Source organism: Ipomoea triloba, chromosome 9, assembly GCF_003576645.1.
Source record: "Ipomoea triloba cultivar NCNSP0323 chromosome 9, ASM357664v1".
Taxonomy (NCBI): domain Eukaryota; kingdom Viridiplantae; phylum Streptophyta; class Magnoliopsida; order Solanales; family Convolvulaceae; genus Ipomoea; species Ipomoea triloba.
In genome coordinates this window covers 2,463,320-2,483,066 of record NC_044924.1, presented here as the reverse complement: position 1 = coordinate 2,483,066, position 19,747 = coordinate 2,463,320, and the positions used below count along the sequence as shown (strand labels likewise).

The 19,747-nt window shown below is 36.1% G+C and overlaps 3 protein-coding genes across 4 annotated transcripts; all 3 read left to right on the top strand.

Moving 5' to 3' along the window:
• Positions 1-940: 940 nt before the first annotated feature.
• LOC116028489 (ATP-dependent DNA helicase Q-like 4A) lies at positions 941-10,344 on the top strand. Its single transcript, XM_031270208.1, has 27 exons — positions 941-1,128; positions 1,288-1,358; positions 1,460-1,633; positions 1,865-1,919; positions 2,260-2,679; positions 2,948-3,121; positions 3,205-3,335; positions 3,609-3,969; positions 4,060-4,191; positions 4,851-4,937; positions 5,034-5,161; positions 5,349-5,469; positions 5,548-5,699; positions 5,788-5,923; positions 6,680-6,803; positions 7,081-7,151; positions 7,265-7,333; positions 7,420-7,548; positions 7,651-7,809; positions 7,922-8,002; positions 8,087-8,248; positions 8,432-8,487; positions 8,716-8,845; positions 8,956-9,050; positions 9,246-9,323; positions 9,575-9,939; positions 10,051-10,344. Exons 2-26 carry the CDS (start codon positions 1,336-1,338, stop codon positions 9,933-9,935), a joined length of 3,609 nt encoding a protein of 1,202 aa, XP_031126068.1. The 5' UTR covers positions 941-1,128; positions 1,288-1,335; the 3' UTR covers positions 9,936-9,939; positions 10,051-10,344.
• A 1,257-nt stretch (positions 10,345-11,601) lies between these two features.
• On the top strand, positions 11,602-14,974 carry LOC116028577 (E3 ubiquitin-protein ligase RNF170-like). Of its 2 annotated transcripts, none has more exons than XM_031270328.1 (5): positions 11,602-12,004; positions 13,142-13,338; positions 13,457-13,555; positions 14,391-14,442; positions 14,592-14,974. In XM_031270328.1, the coding sequence occupies exons 1-5, from the start codon at positions 11,836-11,838 to the stop codon at positions 14,729-14,731; spliced, it is 657 nt and encodes a 218-aa protein (XP_031126188.1). In that variant the 5' UTR covers positions 11,602-11,835; the 3' UTR covers positions 14,732-14,974. The 2 variants fall into 2 exon arrangements, with proteins under 2 accessions (XP_031126188.1, XP_031126187.1); XM_031270327.1 differs by having other exon boundaries at positions 11,607-12,004; positions 13,454-13,555.
• A 947-nt stretch (positions 14,975-15,921) lies between these two features.
• LOC116028910 (E3 ubiquitin-protein ligase RNF170-like) lies at positions 15,922-18,458 on the top strand. Its single transcript, XM_031270764.1, has 5 exons — positions 15,922-16,615; positions 17,367-17,563; positions 17,671-17,769; positions 18,040-18,091; positions 18,208-18,458. The coding sequence occupies exons 1-5, from the start codon at positions 16,150-16,152 to the stop codon at positions 18,333-18,335; spliced, it is 942 nt and encodes a 313-aa protein (XP_031126624.1). The 5' UTR covers positions 15,922-16,149; the 3' UTR covers positions 18,336-18,458.
• The last annotated feature ends 1,289 nt before the right edge of the window (positions 18,459-19,747 follow it).

Sequence of the window (19,747 nt, the reverse complement as noted above, 5' to 3'; positions counted from 1 at the left end):
CACTATTGATGAGTTTTTTGCATACCTAATTGTGCAACCACACCAGACACGAGAACTTAGCCTTGTGTGTGTGTGATTATGATCAAGTGGCCACTATCCCTAGTGCGAAACTTTTAATTACTTATGTACATATTGTAATGTCTGATTGTACAATCATCGATACCTGATTGTGCACCTTGAACATTATTATCAAAATACACTATAATGTATTTAAAAGAAAAATGTTTTGACATTTGTTGTAATTATGATTGTGCAATTTGCAATGTTTAAGTTTAATTATGCAACTGCTAATGCATTTGTTTGCAGTTTACACGTTTACACACGAGCAATGGTTATCATTTGACCCATTTAACTTAAAATACAACTCCAAACTAAACATATAAGGCAATATTGCATCCCAAATTCTTACATTACATTTCACGAAGTAATCGTATTAAATATGGTAATATCACATTATTTGAACCAAACCCCCTATTATGTTGAGTGTTCCCATATATGATTTAGGTCATTTGTTATATTGCAAAATAAATATGTTTCAAAGGGGAAAAAAGTTATGCAGAGTAGTTTGTACTTAAAAATAATCAAGTCAAATTTTTACAAGTTTAAAAAATTTTAATTATATACAACGTTTATGGTAAAATAATAATTTGTGAATAATTATATCATGGAATTTATATTGTAATGCGGATCAATTATAATTTACATATCAAATATTCACAATTCAAATTGTAAATATTTAATATGTAAAATTATAAATATTTAATATGTAAATTACGTATTTTACACCTGTACACTTGGTCCATAAAATAATTTGCCCTCACATTACAATGTGCACTGTGGTTGACGGTAAAATGTTATTTGGGATGACCCGCTGAGTTGATAAATGCAAGGCCCACTTTACGAAATTCCCAATCAGTCAAAAGCCCTAATAAATCAGATTCGTTCGAAAGCTATCCCGCCAGTTCATGGCGCCATGATTTCAAAGCTCTTCCCCCCAATATTTTCACTTCTCATTTCCCCCTCCGCACCCTACCCCCCTTTCAGCCTTCAACTCGACACCGCCGTACTCGTTAACTCTCTGCTCCGCCTCCTCTCTCTTTGATCGACCGGGAACACCATTGTTACATGGTTAGTTTATCTCCGAAAATTATTTTCAAACTCCATTTTTGATTACTTTAAGTTCCAGATATTAGCTCTTGGCCCCTCCCTCTTTCCTGACTTGTAGCTCATACCCTATCTTGTACACTGATTTGGATTGCATTGGCTTGTTTCTGGTTTTGGTTTCAGCTTTTCGTATAGAAAGCCGCTAGGGAAAGTTGGTGAGCATGCTATTTAATGTCAAGGGAGAATCACATGAGGCAAGTATCTTAATTTACACAGCTTTTTGTTGTTGTTGTTGTTGTTGTTGTTGTTGTTGTCCATGTTAATAATTCATTGGATGATGCATTTGATTACACAGTGAAAGCAATTGGGGTGAGGAATCGGGCTCTGGAGACAAGCTCCCTAAATTTAATTGGTCTCAACATGCCAGCTCTCTCAATAACTTTTCCAGTCAAGATAACTTGTTAAAATCCAATTTCCTTTTTTCCCTACCAGAACAAAACCCTCATGCCAGAGAAGCAATGGCTGTAAGGTATACACTGTACTTATCTTTTTCCAACTTAGCTTTTCTTTTTGAGGTTCTGTATACTTCTTTCACTGAATTTTCAAAGAAGAGAACTGTTGTTGTTGTAAAATACTGTGGAAAATCCAAAGTATTGGCTTATTAGCTTGATCAATTAGCTGTTATACAAGTTTATTTTTATTGAACACTCTCAAGTCTATTATATACTCATTATTATTGCATTGCTTATCTATGTTCTAGGTCTACAATTTGTCCAGTCCCGAATGTGAGATTGTCTGACCCTTTAGCTGAGAAGGTATGTTCTTATATTATTCACTTGTATGTTTTACACATTAATATACTAGGGATTTATTTTTTTTATTTTTTTTTGGTTTTTGAGCTTATTTTTTAATAGAAGAATATAAACTATCATCTCATTACAAGGTTCATCTTTCTTGGTGTTTCAAGGCTCAGTTAGTCTCTCATTTTGCAAGGAAATATATCTGATTGAATACTATTTTGATGTCTTATTATAATTGGTACACATGTACTATATAAATATAAATTCAGCATTGTTTTTCTGATTTTATATTTATCTTGGCTAGTTGGCTTTAACTGTATACTTTGTTATTAAATCTTGATATTTAAAAATGCAGGCTTGGCAACTTCTATCCAGCCTTCGGTTGTCTTCCAAGAGCTACACTAAACCTGGGAAAACTCTACCACTAACTATAGATGCTAGTGCTTCTGCCATAGGAAAATCTGGTCAAGCTAATAAAAAATGGTCTTCTAATGTGAATAGCACTTCCTTTGAGCATGCCCCATTGCATCAGGACTTCAACATAAGTAACAATGAAGTTGGAGAATCCAGAAAATCTGTAGGGGCTTCTTTTCCATCACATGCACAAGTGGGAAACTTTGTAACTAGGCAGAATACTGTATACACATCGATGGCAAATACTTCTCAGAATCGTCCCTCTGATGGATCAGCCAGCAGTGGTGCAGATGATGTAAACAAAATAAATGGGTCTAATGGAACTTTTGTGGCTGGAGTTGATGATGACGATATACTAGAGGTAATTCACTTTAGTGGCTTACAATGTGGATGGTTGAAAACAGAAATTTACAATTTTACTTTAAGCACCATAAACTTAAAGAGTTGAGGTAGATATAAAAAGAGGTGCAAGCATTGGTTGTTTTTACCTCAAGTTTATCTCTCATTTATAGAGGAAACCATAAATTTGAAAGAAAGTTCCACTTATTAAATGTTTGAACAATTTTATTATTTTCATGTGACAAGTCTAGTTACCTATATACATAGTAAATGATTTCTATGCCTTGTAGCACATTGATGTTGACCAAATAGTTATGGAGCATTATCAATCCAACTGTACACCTCAACCATCAGTTTCAAAATTTCCATCTTTTACTCCGGTTACGAGTTCTAAATGTATGGCAAGATCTGAAGACACAAATTTGCCTTTGGAGTTGTCCTCAAATTGCAGTCATGGTTTGCAGGTTAGTAATTTTGCCTTTGGATTTTGGTTCTGATGTGCTTTGAATAACCGATATTCTTATGCCTATTCATGTGGTTATTGCAGCTAGGACTTTGTCCAGAGGCTTCAAATCATTTACAAGATATGAAGGATAAGTTAATTTGTATTTCAAATGATCTTCTTGACAATGTTACTAATCTCAGTCCAGATCAAGTTGAAAATCTGCGTAAAGAAAGGTTTACTTGCCTCTCCTATAACTTTCTACTCTTTTGGTTTTTCATACCACCAAGAAACTGTATTTAATGCAGGTAAAACATAAAAATGATATGTTTGAGTCAAGAAAATGTATTTAATGCAGGCTGTGTGAGGATCGATGTTTGGTGAATAGTATTGGTGATATTATTATTAATTATTTAAAGATTTCCTCCACATTTGCTTTGCAGCATATATATTTTATAAATGACATAGATGATAACCAAGTTAATGCTTGGTTGCCTGTGTATTTGTAGATTGCAGTTGAATACACAAATTCAACAGCTTGAAAAGTATCTCCGCACTGTATCAGTCAACGAGGAAAGAATAATGTCACAGTTCTCTGCATCCACAACTTCTGCTTTTCAATATGAGACTCCTCGGACAGTTCCATTCAGGATTGATCCCATGAGGCTTGAAACACAGTTTCAATATAATGGTCCAGTTGGATTTGATCAATGGAATTCTTCATCAATGTCATTTGCATCCAATGATATTTCAACTGCTCCAGTCAACAGAGAAGCTTATATACCAACATATATAGAAGTCAATTATGTTGATGGTTCAAGTGACAAAAAGTGGAGCAGCCGAGACTTCCCTTGGACAAAGAAGCTTGAGGTGTGTACATATGGATAGATTTGGATTATTGGATAGTTTGCATTTCTCAGGGTGTGTATTCTGATATCTGGTCATTTGTTCTGCTGTTAGGCTAACAACAAAAAGGTATTTGGCAATCACTCTTTTCGCCCCAACCAAAGGGAGGTGATTAATGCTAGTATGAGTGGAAATGATGTATTTGTCCTAATGCCAACTGGGGGAGGAAAAAGTTTGACTTACCAGGTGATTCTATTATTTTTCTTTGTTAAATATTCTGTGTTCTTAGAAGTATGAGAAGACATATAAACTGTTCCAGATTAGATGCTATCATGTGGTGGCACTGTAACTTTAGTTTGCAGGTTTGTCTTTAAAATATAACTACGAAACATCAATGGTAATTTGTTATGTTAACACTTCTTTGACTTTCTTTCAAATGGGGAGAGAGGCCCTTAATTAATGTTGATTAATTGACCATGGTGTTAGGATTGATGTCTTAGTGATGCTGTAGGAAGCTGTAAGTGAGATTAGTTACTTAATTGAGTAATTCTTATTGTGAAGTGGCAGCTAAATTGTTGTTAGCATCTAAGTGGAAAAATGCTCCTCTAAAATAGGAATTGAACTATGTCAGAGGGTTAAGAAATTGATGGGCATAAACTTATCATATTTGTTATGATGTTTATTCTTAATTTTTGTGCATTTTATGTTATTTCCATTTTTTGTAATGCCAAGTTTGGCTGAGAGATTGAGCTCTATCGTTTCTGATGGTCTCATGTCCTGCTTTTACTGACACCACAAGGAAAATTTTCTTAATCTCAAACCTTCAGAAATCGTGTCATTAAAATTTATATGCACTCATACTATTAATGCTATATTGCTATAACATGAATGCTGGCCTATTGCAGCTTCCAGCTCTCATTTCTCCTGGGATTACTTTGGTGATTTCACCTCTCGTTTCACTCATTCAAGACCAGATAATGCATCTGCTACAGGTAACTCTTCCTACTGTTGTAATATCTGTATTTGGACTTGATGTGTTTCTCTGATACCTAGTAAAAATACCTTTTACTTGCTATATTATATTGCAGGTCAACATTCCTGCTACTTATCTTAGTGCCAGCATGGAATGGGCTGAGCAACAGGAGATCTTTAGAGAACTTAATTCAGGCGTTTGCAAATACAAACTTTTATATGTCACCCCAGAGAAAGTTGCTAAGTGAGTGCTGGCTGTGCTGTACAATTGTACTAAATTAATGATTTTAGCTTTAAGTGACTTGCCTACATCCTTACATCTAAAACTCAAACACTGGACCTAGAAGCAATATTATAATTTGATGCATTAATTAGTAGAATGAATTTGAGAAAACAATGATGTTCTGAAGAACATTGGTTATTGAGTGCAGAAGTGATGTTCTATTGCGACACTTGGAGAGACTACATGGCAGTGATTCACTTTCTAGAATTGTTATTGATGAAGCACATTGTGTAAGCCAATGGGGACATGATTTTAGGCCAGACTATCAGGTGCTACCTTAAGTTAATAATGTTGTGTAATGTTAATTTAGGTTTTGGGTTAATACTAAACTTTTGGTACCAATCCAGTGTCTAGGTATCCTGAAACAGAAGTTTCCTAGTGTACCTGTTCTTGCCTTGACTGCTACTGCAACACTCAGTGTCAAGGAAGATGTTGTTCAAGCTCTTGGTCTTTCCAACTGTGTTGTCTTTCGGCAGAGTTTTAATCGCCCTAATTTACGGTAAGAGGAGGTCCTTGTGCCTTTAAAACTGCCACTGTTTGAGATATATGCTCCTGGCATTTGCATTGACCATTTGCCACTGTTGCAGATATTCTGTAGTTCCAAAGACAAAGAAGTGTTTGGAAGACATTGATGCCTTCATAAAAGAAAATCATTTTGATGAATGTGGAATCATCTATTGTCTTTCAAGAATGGATTGTGAAAAAGTTTCAGAAAAGTTGCAGGTCCAAACATATTCTTTGGTTCTATTCTTTTCTTACATGTCTTTTGTGTGTGTATGGGTGTGTGTGGCAACCTTGATAAGGGGATTTCCCTTGCAAAAGTTGGACACTTGTATTATGAGTTATTTATGGGGATCAGAGATTTCAACCCTTTTTCATGCTGTCAGCAATGTATCTTTGTTTCTGTCCTCTATTATGACTCACTGGGACCCTTACATTCTCTCAATTGTTTTTTCAATTTTTTTTCAAAAAAATTTAGTTCTTAATTTCAATTTTTGAATACCTGCAAAGTGTAGACAGCTTACAGCACATAAACTCAGTAGATAAAATGTGAGCAGTAAATAATACAAGGAGAAATTGATGTCCTTATGTTTTTTTACTAACTTAATTGGAATGTTATTGGGGGTGGGGTGGGGGATGACATAAGGGAGTGTTATTCTCCTCCTTTATTCTAAATAACACTCTTTTATAGGGCTGATTACAAAGATTCCTAAACTAAGAATGAATAATTATTTGGTAGTTTCTAAATAATTAATCTACCTAAACTAATTTGAAGACTAAGATTAATAACTTAAATAACTATTTGGTAATGTAATAGTAATAAAATAAGACTTCCTCAGCATGTATCATGATTCCAAATTATTTTGGTTTCTTTTGGTCCATTTTATACATAATATATTTTGTGTTGCTAATATAAATAGATTGTTATGATCTGCTGACTCATTTTTGGCTATAAAATTGGATGCATTTAATGTTTAGGAATATGGACATAAAGCAGCATATTACCATGGCAGCATGGATGCTGCTCAGCGTGCATATGTTCAGAAACAATGGAGCAAGGATGAGGTCAATATTATTTGTGCAACTGTTGCGTTTGGAATGGGTATGCTTGAATAGATTAATGATCAAATGAGAATCTCTCCTCCTGTGAGAACCTGCGAACCAAATGAATGCACACAATTGTCTACATAAATGCACACAAACTATTCCAGGGTAGATTGTGTGCATTTATGTAGATGCTTGTGTGCATTTATGTACGAGTTCGCAGGTTTTCACAGGAAGAGGAGTTCTCGTTGGAACATCACCCTGCTTGAATATTCATGATACTTTCTCTAAAGCTCTTACATATAAGCTAATATCAACTTGGGAATGCATTTTAGGTATCAATAAGCCAGATGTTCGTTTTGTCATTCATCATTCTCTACCAAAATCTATAGAAGGCTACCATCAGGTAATTACTGAAATTTTCATCTTCAGCTGTACTCTTTTTGCTTCTCAAAATCTACATTGCTTTTTTGTAAATCAGTTGTACTTGCAATATAATGTGGTATTCTCATGCTGCAGGAGTGTGGCCGAGCTGGTAGAGATGGCCAACATTCATCTTGTGTGTTGTACTACAGCTACAGTGATTATGTACTCTTTTTTGGGGGGGTTTATTCAAAGTAGTATTCTTGCAATGTTTATTTTGCTTGTTTTAATTTATTTCTTTTTTTCTGTAGATAAGAGTCAAGCATATGATTAGCCAATGCAATGTAGAGCAAAGCTCCTTTACACCTGGATATGGTCGTTCCAGCATGGCAACCTCTGGGAATATTCTGGAAACAAACACTGACAATCTTTTGAGAATGGCATGTGATTGAACTTTTAATTGCTGAAGTACTTACTATTCTAGTATTCTCTAATCTCAATTATGTTTGTTGTGTAAAAGTAGTTTATTAAATTGTTTTCAGGTTAGCTACTGTGAGAATGATGTTGACTGTAGGCGCCTCCTTCAGCTTATTCATTTTGGCGAAAAATTTGATTCTGCCAACTGCTTGAACACTTGTGACAATTGTTCAAAGTCTCAGAGCTGCATTGACAAGGATGTTACTGGAACTGCAAAACAATTAGTTAAGACAGTTTAATCTTCCCTCATTTTATTTACTAGAGTTCAGAAAAACCATTGTGTAGTAATGGCATTCTAACTGCATAACTCCATTTGGTATCCTTCCCATTGATCAGGTCGAGTTAGTGAAGATGACTGGGCAGCAGTTTTCATCAGCTCACATCTTGGAAGTTTTTAGGGGTTCCCTAAACCAATTTGTATGCTCCAGTTGCAAATCATTATTGTTAATTCAAAATTTATTGTTCTCTAATCTTTATCTACTCTACTGTTGCCTTGAATAGGTCAAGAAACATAGGCATGAAACCTTGAGCCTGCATGGAGTTGGAAAACATCTAGCCAAAGGTGAAGCATCCCGTGTGTTGCGCCACCTTGTTACTGAAGATATTTTAGTGGAAGAGGTTAAAAAAAGTGATATGTATGGATCTGTATCATCAGTCTTGAAGGTATGGTATTTGTTTTTGGCTGATATCTCATAGTTTTGAACTGGAGATCAATCATTCCATTGAACCCTTTTTTTTTTTTTGAAAAATAATCATTGAACCCTTTTTTAATACCATTAATATGTATTTGAACTCCATACATTCTCTTTTCCAAGAACCCAAATAGCATTATCTTTCTGCTTTCAGGTGAATGAATTCAAAGCCAACAATCTCTTTGCCCACGGACATATAGTCAGATTAAGGTACAATTTTGTGTTCAACATTTTATGTTTTCTTTTAATTGCACAGTACAGAGATTTATATCCTTCCTAATAAGATCATGAAAACAAGATAAGAAAGGGATATTTACTTATTTACTTCTATTCAGTTTACTGGCAGTGGCTCATCCCCAGCTTGTCTCTGACATGTGTTATTGCTAACAAGAGTGAAAAATGAGAGATCATATATGAGCTGACATTTTTTCCTTGCAGATTCCCATCATCTGCCAAGGCATCTAAGCCGATTAGAGCAGAAACAAGTCAGCCGAGTAGAGTAGAAACAAGTCAAACAACTCCTGCAAAAGGCACACTAACATCAATGATGCAATCTGAGGTTGACCTGGTATGTTTGTGATTGGATGTGATTATATCACTAAGTTTTTTTGTTTGATGGTTTGTTTAATTTTGGAATTAAGACAACAAAAATTCGTATGTTATCTCGTGTTCCTGTAGGACCTGTCAGCCAAACTGTATAATGCACTACGGATGCTTCGATCTAACCTTGTTAAGGAAGCTGGAGAGGGATACATGGCTTACCATATATTTGGGTAGGCACATTACTTCTTCCAACCATTCATTTGGTAAACTATAAATCCCCTGGAATATATTGTTTTTCATATGAAATATGACTACTATTCAAAGCATGGAATGAGGTGATATTCATAATTTTTCTCAACTCTTGTTTGTGTTTTCATATTGAGTCTGGAATGTGCTGATAAAACAGCTTTCTCTGGTATCTACAGGAATGCTACATTGCAGCTCATAAGCAAGAGGGTACCTAGAAATAAATATGAGCTGCAAGATATCAGTGGTATTGGCAAGTAAGTTTGTAGACACTTATTTTGTTTAGGGAAAAATGCAATATTAGTCAGTCTCCTCCTAGCTATTTCCATTTAGTCGTTTTAGTCTCTTACAATTACCTATTCCAAAATTAGTTCTCAATATGTGCAATTTTGGTCATTTTGCTGTTTTCTCGGTATAACATATCGAAGATGATGAATCGGTATAAAATTGTTCTGGATATTGCAATTCGCCGGATACTTCACTGAACATATATGTGGTCAAAATCCAGGATTAAAGTAACCAAATATGGCGATCGAGTATTGGAAACCATAGAGGCCACCATTAAGGGCCACTCAAACAGCGGCAGTAGCAACGACAGCAATGATTCAGGCAAGAGGAGAAGAGAAAGCGCAAACATCATTGCAAATGCAGAGTTTGAAGAAGACGACTTCGCCGCGGAAAGCACCGCCCGCTCCAAGAAAAAGGCGCCAAAAAAGCACCGGAAACAGAACGAGCCGCCTATTGACTATGCGGATCTAGGATACTTCGATGAATTTATGGACGCTGATCTCGAAGAAAACTCCGATCCCCAAATCCATGGCGGCAATGGAGGGAGAGTGCTACCTTCATGGCGCGCGCCAGGGACTTAGAATTGTAAGTAGATCTAACCTTATCTCACTGAATCACTGGACAGTATTTCTACGCAAACATTATTAAATTCACATATCACATCACACCACCATTATCTGCTCCTCCTTCGTACAGTGATTGTAGCGTTACAGAGACTTACGAGCCGCTGCCGTCTGAAAATTTGCCGCCTCCTTTACGAGTGCGTTTTTGGCCTTCTAATCTTTCGTCCTTCATGACTGTCACATTGCCTTTCTGGAAATCATGCCAAGAAAACCAAACCCCGGTTCAGTCTTGGCATGAAATTCGTCAAAATCAGTTGTATTTAGTATTTTTTTTTAGAAAAAAAGAAGGTAACTCAGATGTAATCTAAGATGTAAAAAGAAATAGTAAGAGTTCAGAAAAATATCAAAGGTATCAATCAGTATTGTGTTATTTTGCATTTGGTATAATTAAAAGCAGTCTCTTGAGTTACATTTTAACTAGTGTATTTATAATATTTAGTAGAACTAGATATTACTCTGTTTAATTTTATCTGTTATATATATATTAGTGCAAAATAATATGATTTTTAAAATAAATATTAAAGGTGCTACTTGTGGGTTCACCTCTTTGTTAGGTGAGGTTAATCAATAAAGTAGTTACTCTTTGTGTCAAATCAACTATTTCTATTTATTTATAGTAGTTTTTAACTTTTCTTTTTTGTTTTATTTGATGTGTTGATTTGATTAATGATATTTAATTAAAGTTATTTTAAATTTAATTTTTATAATATTAAATTTAATATTAATATATAAAATTTATATATTTAAAAATCACATCAAAAGTATTACAGAGTACTAAATACATAAAATTAAATTTAAAAAATACTTAAGAAATTAAGTACAGAAGAAAGAATTAATTTGACTAGTAAATAATAAACATGATTGGTAAAATGAGACAAGAAAATAATACTTTTAATATGTAATTTTAAACATATAAATTTTATATATTTGTATTAAATTTAATAAATACAAAATAATTTCAAACAAACTTTATTTTTCTGAGTACTACTTACTAATGTTAAAATGTAATATTTGTTCATAACTACTTTCTCAACATACTAAAGCATAAAGAGTCACATTGCTTGCATAGAGGCTCGGATCCATCCCCTTCTATATGGAAGTGCAATCAGGCTCAAATCCATCATATAGAGGGCTCGAATCCATCTCCTTCTATATGGAAGTGCAATCGAGTGTCACAAGATTACAAAGTTTTGATCAAACAAACTTTATTAATCTAACAAGATATATAAAATTCTTTGACTACTAAAGAGGTTAGTAGTACTAAAAAAATATATATAAAATTCTTCTTAAATTTGTTCTCATAATATGACATTAGTTGAAATATTTAAAGTAAATGTACTAAAAAAAAAAAGAAAAAAAGAAAAAGAACAATGCTTACAAAAAATCACTTATTTTTTATTAATGTTTTTTTGGTGTTAGTCTCTCGAATAGAGTTTAGGACATATATCGGGAAAAATAAATTTTTTATCAAGATAAGAGGACGGTGGGGCCCGCGATGGAAGACATTCCAAAATCAAAATCCACGCGTCATCATCATGCGGCGCCAAGAAAGCGTTTCGCGGTGAATTGCCACCTTCCCGACCCGTAGAGCCTCGCTATATCCCACGAACATATCTGCACCGTATACATATATATCTGTACGCGTATACTTACGACATACGTCTATACTTACAATTTCGCTCCACCCTTTTTGTGCTTCTGCTGCATATATATTTATATATTTATATGATGATCGAGTGAAACAATCTGGCTCTACATGTACGGAAATGGCAAGAAGGTGGGTGGGATTTATGTAATGCCGAGTTAAACCCCAAAAAAGTCCCGTGCTTTGAGAGAGAGAAAGAGGGAAACAGCGATAATGATAGAGAGCTCGAGTGAAAATGGCAGCGGGTTCACTGATAGAGAAAATAGGGAAGAAGAAATAGAGAGGAAGAGGAAGGAGAAGCCGCCGGAGGACGATTGTTGCCCCATTTGTTTCGGGGACTTCACCGTGTCTTGCAGGACCAATTGCGGCCACTGGTTTTGCGGTATTATTTTCTTTCCCTTTATGGTTAATCCATGATTAATAGTCAAAGCATTGTGCTTGTAGTATCTGTATGATAATATCTTGAAGATCCTAAAGTCCAGCTTTCTGTAGTGCCCAGTTACTGTTCGACTAATTTCTTCTTCTGTGAATAATTAGTTTTAGTTCTAGACAACATCAAATGCTTCAAAATTGATTAGTCAGGTTTATTGGGCTTGATGGATATGCTTCAATTGTGTGTATATCTGGTGAATACAGACTTCAATACTGCATGTTTCAAAAATTGAGCTTACTCAGTTATAAAATATCCATTTCTTCTATGCTTCAATTTTGTGTATATCTAGTGCATTCAGGCTTCCATGCTGTGTGTTTCAAAAATTGAGCTAACTCAGTCATCAAGTATCCATTTCTTCCATGCTTCAATTGTGTGTATATCTAGTGAATACAGACCTCCGTACTGCATGATTCAAGAATTGAGCTAACTCAGTCATCAAATATCCATTTTTTCCATGCTTCAATTGTGTGTATCTAGTGAATACAGGCTTCCATACTACATGTTTCAAGAATTGAGCTAACCCAGTCATCAAGTATCCATTTCTTCCATGCTTCAATTGTGTGTATATCTAGTGAATACAGGCTTCCATACTGCATATTTCAAGGACTGAGCTAACACAATAAATATCAATTTCTTCCTTGATTGTGGCTGGACATTGAGAATCATATGTAGATACTATTTACAGAGTAGTTATTATTGGAAGCTAAGGGGGTGTGGTTAAGTGGAAGGGACTCATCCATCCTTAACCAAATGTCAAGGGATTGATACTGTCCGACGGTGGAAACCCTGGGTTACCCCAAAAAAAGAGTAGTTAGATAATGGGTTATGTTCAAACTTATAATCCCTTATTGGTGCTTTCAAGCCAAACTTGCAGCTAAGTTCAATATTTTAGCTTTGTCAGATAACTTGAATGTGTTGGGGTCTTAAGATTCCTCTCATAGTTGGGATGTGGAAGTTCCTATGTATCATAGGTTAGAAACTTTTCTCTAACCTTAACCTGCATTTTCTACTGTAGGCATCCCTCCCAAATAAAGTGATGATTTTCCCTAACTGTGTTTTTCTAAATCATTCCTTTTCCATTCACAGGAAATTGCATTTTGCAACTCTGGATGTATAGAGGGGCACTTCGAGCTTGCAAGTGTCCCATATGCACTTGCTCCATCTCCAAGCTGACACCGGAGGCATCGTTGTTTTCTCGACAGGAAAAGGAAGTTGTTGACCTCCTTAAGGGCATTGAGCGGTACAATCGTCTATACGTAGGGGGTTTGAATGGGCTTTTGCTGGTATGTTGTCTAACTGGCACTAGTATGTTTTCTGTGTTTGCATGTGAACTTTGTACATTGCAACTTTTTGTTTAGCTTTATATGATCCCTTGTCTTCCTTGTTTCTTTTTCACAGAAGATACCCCTCTTACTAAGAAGAGTTTTCTGGGCATTGATTGACATGCTTTTGGATCCGCATCAAATAAGACTAAACTATAATGTGATGCGTCTTGTGGCTGTAAGTTCATGGAAACTTGACTAATGCCAATATGCCATCCATGTTTTTTTGCTAAATTCTTTGGTTAGTACTTTGAGATATCTTGTGAAGTAGATTTGCTGAGACTAGGACTAGAAGGTTTTGAGATCAGTCTATCCTCTTAGTTACCATATCCTCTCATATTTCTCATTTCTTCACTGGATGAGTTCAGAAGAAAAAAAAACTTAGGAATATTTAGTCCCACGACGTTATTATCATATAGGGGATATCTTACACTTGTCTAGTCAGTTAAGGGCACATATCATACACTTGTCTAGCATGTTTACTCTTAACTGTCAACCAGAACTTCAAGCACATAGAGTGGATATCTTACACTTGTCTGGGACAAACGAAGTCTTCTAACTTCTTCAGTGACTTTGCTCCTTAGCTTTACCAAATTGGATCTAAGTCACTCAGGCATCAAAGATAAGACATCACTGATACTATGTTTTCTACGTTTTCTGCAAACAGCTAGCAACACTTTTCTGACCATTTACAGAAGCCACATTGTAGTATCTTCAAAATTGCATAAAATAGTGGGCAACTTAAGCTGGTTTATCTTCTTGTGGTCATTTGCTGGCTAGGATCACAAGGAGGGGTTATCCCGTACACCCCCTCGGGTAGTAACTGTGTGTTTCCCTCGTTACTTAAAAAAAAATTGCATGAAGTATGAGTATACTTAAAATTGTGGAGACACATGTACTATAATATGATGTGTGCATAAAGTGTGGAAACACATGCATTATCACATGATATTTTATGCATTTAGAAGTTAATCTACTTCTACTTTCTTAATGTTTACAAATTCCTATTGCAGCTCTTGCTAGGCTGGATCTACCGCACATGTGACTTTGACTTCATTCCCACTGGTAAAATCCCTTCTGATCTTTTGGAATTTGTTGATTCTATACTTTATTTATTAATGCTGAATCAAAGCATGTATAAGAATACAATATATATATATCTATTGTCAATCTTGATGGGGGCCCCAAATGCTAAGAAATGAGGTATTTCCCAGGTAGACTGGGAATTTATGGGCTGTTTGATAGCTGTGCGGTTATAGTGGTTGTGGTTCTGTTCTTTGCCGGCCTATACCGGAAATGGGTGCGTGGCCGCCGTGTGAGGCGGTTGGCTATGGAGGAAGCATGGCCTAATTGAAGCGCTTGCAAATGGGTTTTAACATTTCTTTGTGACATCCCTTCCACACCCAATCTAGTGTAGCCTTAGCCTAGTCTTCAACTATAAATACCCACCCATTAACCAGTCGCCGCGTAAATACGGTTGTTATTGTACCGCAATATCTGTTTTCTTAGTGCAAGCAGGCAATCACATTTTCTTCCCCCCTGTAGTCTTGTACAATACTACACTTTATTTTTTTTTTGAAAACACACTATTTATTTATATTAGCCGTAATTTATAAATATTTTTTCCTTTTATTTTATGTTATATTAACGAATAATACAAGCGCTCAGTTGACATAGAGCTCAGTTGACATTTTGTGACTTTTATTGAAGAAAGGTCATATAATCGAATTTCGGTACATTGTAATAGTCTTGCCTCGTTCTAAACGGCAATGGCTATGACTGTCCGGGGTCATCCCCAAACAGCCATGGGCCATGGCTGTCACCCTTTAGAACAAGGGTGGCGGTTATGGTCATAGCTTTCGTTTCGAGCCTTTGAGGTTCAGATTTAGACCTCATGAATTTCGGTACTTATTGATAAAACAATTTTTAAAAAAAAATAAAATATATTTTAAAAGTGGCATGTGCCAAATTTGAAAAGACATACACATTTAAAAAGAGTTAGGCCGTGTTTGGTAAATAGTTGTTGGCTGATTTGGTTGGCTGTTTGGGTTAGAAGGTATGATTTGTTGATAATATTAGCTGATTGTAGAAAGTTGTTTGATAAATTAGTTGTTAGCTGATAGCTGTTTGGTATAATTTCTTTTTTCTCAAAAAGCTAATTGAAAAGGTTACTTTGAGTAGCCTTTTGAATTTTAGCATTTTGGAGTTACCAAAAGCTTATTAACCAAACAATTAATAATTGTCAAATAAGCCAAAATTGGCTGATAGGCTGATTATTTACCAAACAGGGTCTTAGGCCCTAGTAAACGGTTGTTGGCTGTTTGGGTTAGAATGAATGATTTGTTGATAATATTAGCTGATTGTAGAAAGTTGTTTGATAAATTAGCTGTTTGGTATAATTTCTTTTCTCAAAAAGCTAATTGAAAAGCTGCTTTGAGTAGCATTTTGAATTTTAGCATTTTAGAATTACAAAAAGTTTATTAACCAAACAACTAATAATGGTCAAATAAGCCAAAATTAGCTGATAGGCTGATTATTTACCAAACAGGACAGATTGATGAAATTTTTTACTTACGGGACTTAATGATCAATTTGACACTTTATCCTTTTTATTTTTTCCCGTTCCACAAACCGTGAAAAAACTATCAATGGGATTAGCTAAATTCTATTTAAAAAAATAATAATAATAATAAATACTCTATTTGCAATCAAAACCCCTGGAAGCTAGAAGCTTTCTGCTTCTTTCTCGAAGCTGCAATAATCAGTACTGGGATGAAGAGGTTCTTCTTCAATCTTCCAAGCTCTCACCGACACCATCACCTTCATCAGAACCCTAATCGTGACAATTCCTCCGTCGCTGCGAGCACTAGTACTAGCGAAGCCACGAATCCTTCGTATTCATCGGAGCTCCGCGAATCCGCATCGGGGAGGACTGAGAAGGAAGTGAGCATTTACGAATCAGCGAATGGTGGAGAGGTGGAGGAGGAGGGATGGGAAGAAATATCGCCGTTTCGCGGCGAGTCAGCGGAATGGATAACGGCGTCGGCTTCTGGTCAGAGAAATGCGGATGGTGAGGATTCAGCCTCCTTGTCGATGAGCGCGGTTTCTAGGGAGAACAAGGAGGCAGGAACTGCGATGAGTGCGAGGATGGATAGCCCTCCTAGTGGCGATTGCTGCCCTATATGCTTCAGCAATTTCGTCGTCCCCTGCCGCGGCCCCTGCGGTCATTGGTATTGCGGTATGGCTCTGCCAAAATTTTATCATCTTCTCTGTGTTTGTTTGAAGCAATTACTAGCAGTTGGGTCACGAAACTTAGATTCTTTTTCTGTTTTGAACTTACCAGTATTTGGTGAAAGAATGGGAATTTGGTACTGTAAATGGAAAAGCATATGTCAATGAATTATTGTTGAGTCAGGTGTGTTTCTTCAAGATTGGAAATGTGCAAAATTCTGTTCGGCACTTTCCAGTAAAAGTTGCAGCAATGGAAGAACATATGCTCGAGTATTAAACAAAAGATCACCTTGTAGCCACCTGATTGTGTGCATTAAGTAAACCCTCTCTTTGTGCCCTAGCCGGCAAAGTATCACAAGGAGTTGTCCAACTTGCAATCTTGTGAGTTGTGACTACAGAATTAATAGTCTGGGTTTGTCCCCTACACTTGTACTAACTTCAAAATGGTAAGGGAGATGTTTTAACATTCATGTTGTCAAAGGGTCAAGTACACTTGTGTGAGACCATCTCACGGGTCTCAATCCATGAGACTGGTCGGATGAACATAATTTGGATCATAAAAACCAACCAAAGATCAACTCATAACAGTAACTATGACCCAAAATATGTTGATCTGACCCATCTCATGGATTAAGACCCGTAAGACAGTCTCACACCAGTTTTTTCCGTAGTCAAATTACTGGGTTTCGATTTTAGCTTAATCCGCTTGCATGAATTCCTTTGCTTTATGTTCTATACTATCGTTTTTACTTGGACAGGAGGCTGCATTTTGCAGTACTGGAACTGTAGTGCAGCCCTTCAGCCTTGCAACTGTCTAATGTGTTCGAAACAGATAACTAAGTTGACACCTGAGGCATCGTTGTATCACTCTCAGGAAGTTGAAGTTACGAAGGTTCTGGGGAGTATTCGAATATATAATCGCCTTTTTGTTGGGGACACATATGGCTTCATGCTAGTGCGTTGAGCATTTTCATAGTTCTTTTTGGAATATCTATTTGTAGATAACCAGTCTAGTTATTATGCTTCCCTGAACAACTCCCTTGCTCTGTCTTGTTTCTGCAGAAAGTGCTTTATTTGCCATTATACGCCAAGAGATTATTTCGTGAAATGATGAATCCTGATATACCTGGTGTTCATCTACACAAATTGCGAATTTGTGCAGTAAGTTTATCTAGCTTTTTCATATCCTTAAGCTATAGAAATGAGTGATGAGGGAAATCTGCAGCCACTACTCAAAGGTGTGTACTAGGTAAATCGCGCTTTGTAACCCTAGTTTGGTAAACCAGCATAGGTTACCTATAACTAATTGTCTCAAACCAACTGGAGTTGAATTTTGTAGCCTTGTGATTACCAAGTCACCAACTTAGCTTGGTTTGCCCCCAACCTCCAATTTTTTTGCTTAAGCTAATGCTGGTTGCTCTGTTCTTGCAGATGTTCCTGGGTCTCCTTTATACGCTTTGCCCCTTCGATTGTCTTCGAATAGGTACAGAAGTCTAATTTGATCCCTCTCTATATATACACTTCATGCTTGGGATAATGTACCTGCATACTTTGTCACCTGTTGTTTTGAGCACACCAATGATGCCCATTATTCTGCAGGCCGTCAAAATGTCATAGATGTGTTTGATTACTCCGCCATTACATTTTCATTCGTCTTGTATCTGGTTGGACTCTACCACCGAAGATTGCTTTTCCAGAATGTCAGGGAAATGGCAGCCATTGATTGACTCATGATACTGTCCAGGCATTAGTTTGTAGCTTGAAATGGTACAAAATGACAGTACAACATGCATGTGTATAGTCGTACATTGTTTCTCTCTCCCACCTTTGATTATCAGTTTTTTCTCATATTTATCTTCTTCTTTCAAATCAAAAGATAAAGCATTACAGATGGCGGGAGGATTAGAGAACTACTCCGAACAATCAGACAAAGAAATGGAATGACTAGTTAATAAATAGACTGCCTGACTTGCAAATCGCTTGATAAAGCTTAAATTAATTTTACTCATTAAGTTATTCACATCAACTAAAACAAGATGTAAGGAAGAGTCATCCACAGTTAACTACACTCTTGGACCATTTGAAGGGAATCGGTTTCAACCATAACTTTGTCAAAGTTTAAGGATTTTAACCAAAACTTTGTCAAAGTTTAAGGATTTTAACCAACTAAGAGATTCTCTAATAGCCATTGCTTCTGCAATCTTTGAGCCATACATCCCTTTCCAATGAGCTTGGGCGAATCGATCTTGTTAATTGTTCTATTATACACACACAAATAATAGAACAATTAACAAGGTCGTTTTGCCTAAGTTAACTCGACTAACTTTGCCGAATTAGGCGAGTTAACTCGACCACCTAGGGAACAATTCGCCTTGGCCTAGAGGCACCTAGTGTCTAGGCAGTTGATTTTTTCAATAGTGGTATGGATACATACTCGAAGATTGGTATGAAGGCAACAAATGAATTTTATATACCAGTATCCCACAAACGGCGTCGAAATGATGTGGTTAACAGTTTGAATCGTATATGGACCTTTGGATTGTCTGCTTGTTGATTTAAGTTATTGAGCCTGGAACAATGCGACAATGGGTCAGAAGTTCCCGAGTTTAATGTAGGTGGTAGAGAATGTCGAAAGTCACCCCCAATATATGTAATTTATAAGTTAAAATAATGTATTTTATATGTTACTATGTAAAATAATATACTTTATGGGCCGGTTTGGTTCGCGGAAAATATTTGAAGGGAAGTGGAAGTGAAATTCCATGGAAAAGTAGTTACCAGGAAGATAGATTCTATTGTTTGGTTGGTGGAAAAGAAGTTAGTGGGAATATTAATTCCATTGTTTGGTTGGATTTAGAATGGTAAGGAATAATAGATAAAAAGACTTATTTGCCCTTCTTCTTCTTCTTCTTATTATTATTATTATTATTATTATTATTATTATTATTATTAAATATTACCTAAAGCCCAAACCAGTAAACCAAAACCCACAGCTCCTATTATTATTTATTTCAATTTGAGGCCTAATAATAATGATAATAAAATTAGGTTTCTTCCATCTTCACTCATCCATGTCGTCAAAGCAGTAGAGCCGCAGCCGACGGTCGAAGCAGTCAGCAGAGCCAGAAACTAGAGGGCA

Excerpts from the sequence above, each read along its gene's own strand:
- LOC116028910 (XM_031270764.1), top strand. The coding sequence starts at position 16,150 with ATGAAGAGGTTCTTCTTCAATCTTCCAAGCTCTCACCGACACCATCAC. Across the intron at positions 17,564-17,670 it reads ACACATATGGCTTCATGCTA|AAAGTGCTTTATTTGCCATT; the intron begins GTGCGTTGAGCA and ends TTGTTTCTGCAG. Across the intron at positions 17,770-18,039 it reads ACAAATTGCGAATTTGTGCA|ATGTTCCTGGGTCTCCTTTA; the intron begins GTAAGTTTATCT and ends CTGTTCTTGCAG.
- LOC116028489 (XM_031270208.1), top strand. The coding sequence starts at position 1,336 with ATGTCAAGGGAGAATCACATGAG. Across the intron at positions 1,359-1,459 it reads TCAAGGGAGAATCACATGAG|TGAAAGCAATTGGGGTGAGG; the intron begins GCAAGTATCTTA and ends TTGATTACACAG. Across the intron at positions 5,924-6,679 it reads AAGTTTCAGAAAAGTTGCAG|GAATATGGACATAAAGCAGC; the intron begins GTCCAAACATAT and ends TTTAATGTTTAG.
- LOC116028577 (XM_031270327.1), top strand. The coding sequence starts at position 11,836 with ATGATAGAGAGCTCGAGTGAAAATGGCAGCGGGTTCACTGATAGAGAA. Across the intron at positions 12,005-13,141 it reads TTGCGGCCACTGGTTTTGCG|GAAATTGCATTTTGCAACTC; the intron begins GTATTATTTTCT and ends TTCCATTCACAG. Across the intron at positions 13,339-13,453 it reads GTTTGAATGGGCTTTTGCTG|AAGATACCCCTCTTACTAAG; the intron begins GTATGTTGTCTA and ends TCTTTTTCACAG.